Source organism: Varanus komodoensis, unplaced genomic scaffold, assembly GCF_004798865.1.
Source record: "Varanus komodoensis strain SLA01 unplaced genomic scaffold, ASM479886v1 scaffold7_3, whole genome shotgun sequence".
NCBI classification, from domain to species: Eukaryota; Metazoa; Chordata; class Lepidosauria; order Squamata; family Varanidae; genus Varanus; species Varanus komodoensis.
Genome location: NW_025336480.1, coordinates 17070995 through 17080327, shown reverse-complemented (window position 1 = coordinate 17080327; position 9333 = coordinate 17070995). Strand labels below are relative to the sequence as shown.

The 9333-nt window shown below is 49.6% G+C and overlaps 1 protein-coding gene across 1 annotated transcript; it reads left to right on the top strand.

Moving 5' to 3' along the window:
* Window positions 1-1753: 1753 nt before the first annotated feature.
* ARSI (arylsulfatase family member I) lies at window positions 1754-9096 on the top strand. Its single transcript, XM_044454688.1, has 2 exons — window positions 1754-2185; window positions 6253-9096. Exons 1-2 carry the CDS (start codon window positions 1869-1871, stop codon window positions 7649-7651), a joined length of 1716 nt encoding a protein of 571 aa, XP_044310623.1. The 5' UTR covers window positions 1754-1868; the 3' UTR covers window positions 7652-9096.
* The last annotated feature ends 237 nt before the right edge of the window (window positions 9097-9333 follow it).

Here is a 9333-nt window from a genome sequence, read left to right as displayed (position 1 = left end):
CAATACTGGGGACAAGATAAAACCCAAAGGACCGCCATAAGCCTAAAGCCATTATGTTGAACAGAAGTCCCAGAGCACCACCTTCTGGACCTGAGCTTCCAGTCCCAGGACCAGAATCAGAGCAAAATGGTGCCTCTGTTTCTTCCATATTCAGGCGTTCCATATTCAGGGTCCCACATTTGCTGGTACCAAAAATGGTTGAGAGCTCAGCAAAAGCAGCAGACACCCCATCTCTATCCAGTAGTTCCCAACACAGATTACCCAGCAGTGTGGCCAAGTCTGTGTCTTTTCTAGCACTTGGTCTGAAAGCAGGTTAATATGGACATAGAAAATCTTTATTGTGCTGTCTGGTAGTAGGTAAGGCCAGGAAAATGACAGGAACAGTAGAAGATGCTAGCTGAGCTGTGAATGGCGCTCATAACACACAGGAAGGTTAAAAGCACAGAAGAGAAATGGAGGTGGAAGGGTCATGTAAGGCCATCCAGCCCAATCCCTGCTCCGCTTCTACCTCTGGTCACCCATCTGGCTGCAGGCCCACACCTTTCTAGCTTGGCAAAGGTGACTCAACAGACTAGCTCAATGGACAGCTATGGAGGCAGGTTCAGATGCTCAACCCTTCATACTCATATTGGCCGAGGAGAGGGGTTGCATCGGCTGTGCAAGTCCGCCCTGTCCCCTTCCGCTCAGCCTACATCAGATGGGGCTCTGTACGTGTATGGCTGTGCCCTTCTTCCACAATAAGTGTGGAGGAAGGATCCAGACAGACCGTGTGGACGCAAATGGGCATACTGGGAAGCCTGGGATCATGTTTTATCTTATGGAGAAACATATAAGGGGGTTGTGCACTTCCGCTCTGTGTATGCAACCTAGAGGGCAGTTAGTCGAACGACGGCCACTCACGACTGCCCTGTTGGAAGTCAACTCGCCTTAGGACCCGGGAGGATTCCGCGCCACGCCTCCCCCCCCCCCCCCCCCGCACCCGCTCGCCCTGCCGCCGATTCCTTGAATCAATGAAAAAGCTAGGAGGGGCAGGCTCTCCATAAACCTGGCTGCTTAAGCCGTATCCCGGGCAGCAATTTTACAACTTCTTGCGTCCTTGCTGCAAGAGTGGGTTTTCTTCCCGGCTTCGCTTGCAACACTGTGTGCGCGGCTTTCGAGAATCCCCCCAGGGCGGGAAAGGGAAGCGGGAAAGATTGCGCAGGGATGTGAGGGGACTGGATTGGATTGGGCAAGGGCGCAACGCGTAGAAGTAAACCAGAATGACTGTCCGTCCTTGTCAAGAATTTCCACCAGGAGCAGCAAGTGGGAAGGAAGGGGAGCCCCGTTCCCCTGCCCAGGAGGGTGCGGGAGAGGTCCCAGCGGTGGTGCGGCTGGGGCCGAACTTTAGCACAACTTTCGGCAGAAGTGCCAACGAAAGGATCATCTTGCTCTGAGGTCTCCACGAGCTCAGCCCTCACTCACACCGGGGTGGTGGCGGGGGAAGGACGGCAAACCCAACTTGTGCGCTTCCGTGCGCGCCTCTGAAGATCTGAGAGAGCCTTCGCGGGAAGCGCTTTCTCACTCTGTAGAACTGGGCTTAGTAAGCTCGCCAAGGAGGGTTCCCTTGTTGTGGTTTCAATCAGACCGTCTGAAGAGTAGTTGCTGTCCCCACGCCCCCGCCGCCAGCCCTCCCTCCGCCCTGCGGCTCCTTCCCGGCCCTGCCGGGCACTCGCGGGTGAAACCTCCGCCGCCGCCGCCGCCGCCGCCGCCGCCCCCCGTCCAAGTCGCTTCACCAAGCACGCCCGTGCGGGACGAGAAGAGCTCTCCTTCTGCAGGCAGAAGATGCTGGCGGGACAATAGCAGCCCGACAATAGCGGGCTCGGTCCAGCATGGCTGTGTACGCCCTTACTGGCTTCTCTCTCGTCAGCCTGCTCAGCTTTGGATACCTGTCCTGGGACTGGATGAAGCCGGACTTGGTGTCCGACGTTCCCCCGATGGGGAAGTCCGTCCAGGCTGCTTCTCTCTCCAGACCTCCGCACATCGTCTTCATTCTGACGGACGACCAGGGCTACCACGACGTGGGCTACCACGGCTCAGATATCCAGACACCAACGCTGGACAGGCTGGCTGCAGAGGGGGTCAAGCTGGAGAATTATTACATCCAGCCCATCTGCACCCCCTCCAGGAGTCAGCTGATCACGGGAAGGTAAGCGCTGCAGCGGCCGCTGCGGCCAGTCAGCGAGCAAAGGGCTGCCCAGAGACCTCTGACTCTTGGAGGAGACAGAGGTTTCAGGGATTCGCTCCAGTGCTTGCCCCCAGACGGGGTTACAGTGGCAAAAGACCACTCATTAAACACCTGGCCAAAGGGAGTGCCTTTGTTCTACTAAATAGAACAGGATATTATAGCAAAATGTGTGGCTGGTATATCAAAGTCAAGATGCATATGGCATGCGTGCAAGTGACTTTGTTGATGTCATGGTCCATCAAGTTGTCTTTTACCTATGGCAGCCCACAGTTTAGGCAATTCCTAATAGTTCTGTAGAAAAAGAGAGAGAGGCAGACTTTAAAAGCTAAGAGCTAGGTTGTTTAAAAGAGTTTACAAAAATAGATTTCAGACCCTTAGTCTTTTGATTTGAATGCTAAAGATAGATGGTGATGCACTTTTCAGCTGTTAGCTGCATGCAACAGTTCAGTTTATCAAATCTGCAAAATGAACTGTGAAGAGATGCCTGACATCGGTTCCCAGCTAGTGACTGGGTTCGGACAACCTCTGCTTAAAGACCATGCTATGGATTAAATGGGTGTTGCTACTGAAACATGGGTTGTGGTTGAAAGATGGATTGTGTTGTCTGACCTCAGCTGACATAACAAATCATGAATATCCACCGTTTACAACCCAGCAACAAACCATGGGTTGTACGTAGTTATGTGTCATGACTCGTTAGTGCAGCTAGGTTCAAACAGGATGACATCCCGTCAACAGTGCACACTCAAGCCTTGAGCATGGATTATGTTGTCTGAGTCCAGTCAGTGCACCGTGATTCAGGGAGTATTGGGATCCAGCCAGCCCTTTGGGCATGAATTGGCTGCATGGCCTTAAATGTCAGTATGTCACTATATGGTCCTACCATGTAATAGGGGAATAGTACTGGCCAAGGTCCCAGGATGACTGTTAGGATGAATGTTAGGAAGCTTTTCTCCCCTTAAGTGAACTACAGACACAGTTCATGAAACACGGGTTTGAGGGAATACACTGATCCCATCAGACAGCACGCCACACCCCAGCTCTCCCTTTAATTTTGCTCCAGATAATGCAAGGTTTATTTTTCTTAGCAGCAAGAGCAACACACCCCACTTTTACGGGGAACTTTCAGAAAGTATATAAGACAGACCCCTAAAAGTATTGCATGTAGATGAGAAAAGACCACTGCCTGCCAAAACACAAGAGATGCCTGTACCAATAAAGAAAAATATATAAAATATAAAACTTATAGCAGAAATATGGCAATGATGAGTATATAGCTTTAAGTGGTAACTATGAATCTATCATGGGGTTTAAAGCGGTGATTCCAAACTGACTTTATTTGGTTGTATCTCATGGAAATGAACTGCTAATCACAGGGTCTGCTGCAAATTGTGAATATAAAGCAAGTATAGACTCCTTTCTGTTCTGGTCTGCAGGAAGGTCCTCAGTTAGGGGGCGTGTATTATATGTAATTCACTGAACAATTAACTTCAGAGCCATTCGAATCACAGCAGCATGATCTGCTCCATAGATTAAAGCATGTAGGTGGGGTAGAAAGGTATGGACTGGCCCCTCACAACGCCCCCAAATCCCTTATTCTCTATGTATACAGGACAAAGATTTTTCTTCCAATGCCGTTCCTAATGAGGGGTACCTACTGAGCCCTGGAATAACAGGGAGCAGAGGCTAGCGAGACCAAGCGCATGGCTGAAGCTGAAGTAGGGCTGTGTGTTCAGCAACCTAACCACCTGTTTTCCTTCCATTACCTGGAACACATCTGGACAGAGAGGACACCATGTGAAAGACCTGCCAAACACTACATGTCCTGCACGCCTAAGTTGACTGCTGCAGTAATGCATTCAGTTCATTCCTAAAACTCCCTAAACCACCAAAACAAACTTTCTGAATGGGAAAACTCTGCACTGCCTCCGTTCTTCAAATTGCCTCAGTGTGCCAGATTTGCAGTGTCCCCGTCTGCAGTCAAACAGCCAGGAAGCAAAGAAACTCCTATAAGGCTATTACCCAAACGCTTTTTACTCACAGCACAAAGAATGAGGTCACAAGCATAACTTTCCCATGCTGTGCAGGCCAGGCCAAGAGAAGGGCCAAAAAGGGCAGGCCAAACCCCATGGTTGTCCCTCCCTAAAAAGGAAAATACGTGCAGGATTGGGGAACAGATCATCTCCCGTCCCCAGGCACAAGGGAACAGAACAGACTCCCCGTGAGTCAAAGCAACTTTGTGCCAGGGAGCCATAGGTCATCTGTTCCATGCAATTTCATTTCCAGGGTGCCAGACAGTCAGCGATAGCAGGCCATTCTTCGGCACTTGGCTGGACTGTCTTGCACACAAGACAGATGATCCAGAAATGAGGTAAATGAAATGGAATAGAAAAAGAATGCCTAAGGGCCAGGTGAATAATTTGCAAGCAGGCTAATCTTGCTGGTCTGCAGGTACAGAACGGGTTTGGAGGGAGCATGAGGTTCTTCAGGCCGCAATCCTATATACTACCCTTCTCTAATATGCTGCCCCCTGCATCCTCTGGGCCTCATCCTCATCCTTTTTTCTCACTAAACTTACAGAGGGTTGCATCATTAGAAAAGTAGGTTTAAGTAGAATAACAGTATGATTAGGGCTGCAATTCTCTTCCCATTTGCCTAGGAGTGAGCTCCATTGAATGCTTGCTGACTTACTTCTGAGTAGACATTATAGGGGCAGGTAATGCCTAACTACTTAGTCTTGCACATGTGGTTGTTTTCTGGATATCCCCCCTTCACCTTTCAGTTTCATAATGTCCAGCCTGTCCTTAGGAAAACGAGAAATAAAAGCAGCAGTCAAATAAATATTTGGGTTAAGATAGGAATGACTGTGAATCCTTAAGAGTGCTGCTGCTTACATTTAGCATCCTGATTTTCCAGGAAGAAGTGTCCCTCCTCCTGATTGTAGCTCTGTCTGGAGGGCTCCATGTGAAACTGAACAAACCCACCCCTTCTGGCAGCTGCTGAACAATCAGCCTGTTAGGCGTGCAGGCAGAGTCAGCGGGCTTCTAAGGATGCTTCTCTGCCTGGCCTGCTGCCCACACTAAGCCTCTAAACAAGCTGATATTTGGCTTTTTCATCTGCCATCTGAAAATATATCTAATTATTTCAGTCAGAAAGCATGATGCAATGTGATATTAATAACTGGATTAAATGATTACATGACATTTGAGGCTCATCTTGCACTCTTGACCAATTATGTTACTGGGATTGGGGCCTTCCTGTCTGATTATCCTCTGCTAGGAATGATGCTTGCATCCTTTCCAGAGATAGCCATGAGTTTCCAGAAATCCTGCTAGAATTGCACTGAGATTGAAGACAGGTGTTGTATAAAAAGAGGGTTTATTAGCCTGTCCTCCCGCCTTTCTGAGAGTCTATCCCAGAGGTGCACAGCCTGTGCCTCCCTATGCCCAAATTCCCTTGGGGGGCATGATCCCAGCTGCCCCCAAACCCTTGCCCCCAGCTCATCCCTGTGATTGCCACCAGCAACACAGATGGCTCTTGCATGAGGCTCACTTGGGGAGGAAATGGAGAGCCTTCCATATTGGGGTTCCTGAGGGGATGCATGGAGAAAAGTCTCCCTAGCCCCAGCAGTCCTCATACAGATCGCTGCTAGCAGTGAGGATATGGCTATTTGTATCAGGATTACCAGGATATGTGCACATTGCACAGCCGCCAGGCCAGGCCCGCATGTGGCCTTCGGGGATGAAAAGGCTGTGCCACCCCTGTGCTGTCCCCACAGTGGGACTGGCCAGAAAGCAGTGCAGGCGGTGGAGCCTTTTCCCCTCGGAGAGCTGAAAAATGGACTGTGACCAGCACACACAAGCATCATGTATGCCCCCAGTATGAGACTCCTGAGCATACAGCTGGGTGATCTTTAAGGAAGATCCAGTGTTCTGCTGGGCAAATGGATCTCCAAAATACATACATGAAGGGCACTGCAATTCAGGATTCTCTCTTTGTTTCCGTCTTCTCTCCTCTCCCCTCCCTAGGTACCAAATCCACACAGGGCTTCAGCACTCCATCATCCGTCCCCGGCAGCCTAACTGTTTGCCCTTGAACCAGGTCACTCTCCCCCAGAAGCTGCAGGAAGCTGGCTATTCCACCCACATGGTTGGCAAGTGGCACTTAGGGTTCTATCGGAAAGAGTGCCTGCCCACCCGCAGGGGCTTCGACACCTTCCTGGGCTCGCTGACGGGGAATGTGGATTACTACACCTACGACAACTGCGATGGGCCAGGGGTATGTGGCTATGACCTTCACGATGGAGAAAATGTGGCCTGGGAACAAAGTGGCAAATATTCCACTTTCCTCTACACTCAGCGGGTCAGCAAAATCCTCGCTTCCCACAGTCCTAAGGACCCCATCTTCATCTATGTGGCATTCCAAGCTGTGCACACCCCACTGCAGTCCCCAAAGGAGTACATCTACCGTTACCGTTCCATGGGCAACGTTGCACGCCGCAAATACGCGGCCATGGTAACATGCATGGACGAAGCTGTGAAGAACATCACCTGGGCACTGAAGAAGTATGGCTACTATGACAACAGTGTGATTGTGTTCTCCACAGACAATGGCGGGCAGACTTTCTCGGGGGGAAGCAACTGGCCCCTGCGAGGCCGTAAAGGGACCTACTGGGAAGGAGGAGTCCGTGGCATTGGGTTTGTCCACAGCCCATTGATTAAACGCAGGCGGAGGACCAGCAGGGCGCTCATTCACATAACGGACTGGTACCCCACTCTGGTGACCTTGGCTGGGGGCAACTTGTCTGAAGCTGATGGTTTGGATGGGTACAATGTGTGGCCAGCCATCAGCGAAGGCAAAGAGTCTCCACGCATGGAAATCCTACATAACATCGACCCTCTCTATAACCATGCCAAATACGGCTCTTTAGAGAAGGGCTTTGGCATATGGAATACTGCGGTACAGGCCTCAGTACGGGTTGGGGACTGGAAGCTTCTTACGGGAGACCCTGGTTATAGTGACTGGATCCCACCACAGACTCTGACCAACTTCCCAGGGAGCTGGTGGAACCTAGAGCGCCTGACAGACGGGATGCGCAAATCCGTCTGGCTCTTCAACATCACGGCTGACCCGTACGAGCGCTATGACCTGGCAGAGCAACGGCCAGATATAGTCAGAGCTCTCCTCATCAGGCTTGTCCGCTACAACCAGACTGCCATTCCAGTCAGATACCCAGCAGAAAACCCTCGAGCTCATCCAGACTTCAATGGTGGTGCCTGGGGACCCTGGGCAACCGATGAGGAGGAAGTGTGGGAGGGAGGGCATGGGAAACTGAAAAACAAGAAGCGGAAGAAGAAATGCAAAATCTGCAAACTGCGCTCTTTCTTCCGGAAGCTCAACACCAGGCTGATGTCGAACCGCATCTGAGGAGAGCAGGGCTCTTGCCAGAACCGCATCTGAGGAGGGCAGATGCAACCGTGAAGGAACATTGTTCAGAATATCACAAAGCAGGCAGGGAGTTACACATAGAAGCAGGAGGACAGTTTCATTCTCCCATTTCTGGTGGTGAGAGTGGAGTGGAATATCATTCTGTTGCAATTCTGGTGGACCTAACTGAGTTTAGCCAAACTACGACACCGTCGTTTCCCCCCTCTCACTTTGAAACCAGCCTAGTGCCTTCCCTCTCCTCCCACTTTGGGCATTGACCAGACCAGTGCTCATTTGTGCAGGGAAACAGGGCCTGTTAGTTCCAGTCTCTGATAGCTTGCCTAGCGAGTTATGGGGACCGTCCCTTCCTAGAGATTCCATAACACATTTTCAGGAAAGATCATGATTGATGCACAATATGTGCATTACAATAAGATGCAATACTGTGAAGATGTTTTATGCAGGCCTTCGAGAAGCCAGAATAACAACTTGCCACAAGGGCAAGGTATCTTCTGCTAAGCAAAGCTGAAACCAAATTCTTCTTAAAATGCTAAAGGTTTTTGTCAATGTCTGCTCAGCAACAGGAGCTGCTTTGGGTTTGCTATTTCCTCGTGAAATACTGACCATGAATAATGACCTTATATGATGTAATGATTTTGCTCTGGGAAAAAGTATTATCTCCCCTCCTTCAGGGCTGCAGCTTTCCCCTCCTGATCACTGCACTGCATGTGGGTGGTGATACAGAAGACCCGAGACCGTTATTTTTATCAGCCATAGAATCCAGATCTGGAACAATGTGAACATTTTCTCCTAAATATACATACGCCAAACATCTTGTAAGTGTAGGCAGGAACCGTCATTAAAGTGCATGCCAGCATTGCACAGGTTTATATGTGCAGACTAAAATATGCAGCCAAACATGGATGGTGGAGCAGTGGTTACATATTGAACTCTATGTCTGCTCATGTACATAGAGATGCATAAACATTTTCTTTTGTGTCGTCTCCAAGCTGCACAATTGCTCTCCCACAACGGACCTGAAAGGAAGCTACTGCCCTTATGGAGCTCCTTTTGGTGTTCTCTTCCCTTGCAGTCCAGCACTGCTGCACATAAGGTGCCTCTTGTCTGCCCATGTTTCAGTGCAAGGACCCAAGAGAATTACTACAAATCCCTTCCATGTGTCATTTTGCATTAAAAACAGATCACAGGAAGGATGCATATATAGAATTAAGTCAGACCTAGTTAAACAAAGTCCTACTAGTGCTACATGCTGGCAGCAGTTGCTTGAAGTATTTCTTCCGACAGAGCATAAATTAACTTGTGGCATTAATTGCTGCAAATGTGGTAATGACTACTAGGTTAGTTTTTAAATTTTATTTTTAAGATTTGAGGTGGATTACTCTATTACCAGCTGTTAGTCATGATAGCAAAATAAAACCTTCATATTCAAAAGCAGAGTACCAGATGCTGAGGACCAAAAGGTATTCTCCACAAATGATTGCAAGTTTCCAGCTCTATCTGGCTGGTCAGTGTGTGTGTGTGGGGGGGGGGGGGGGCTGCATTAGATGGTCCAGCAAGGCACTTCTTGTGATCTTACATTTCCAAAGTATGAAAGGATACCTGTCCAAGGTGCCTGCAATAAGCTGGAAGAGATTCAGAAACCTCTGGAAAAATGAGGAACC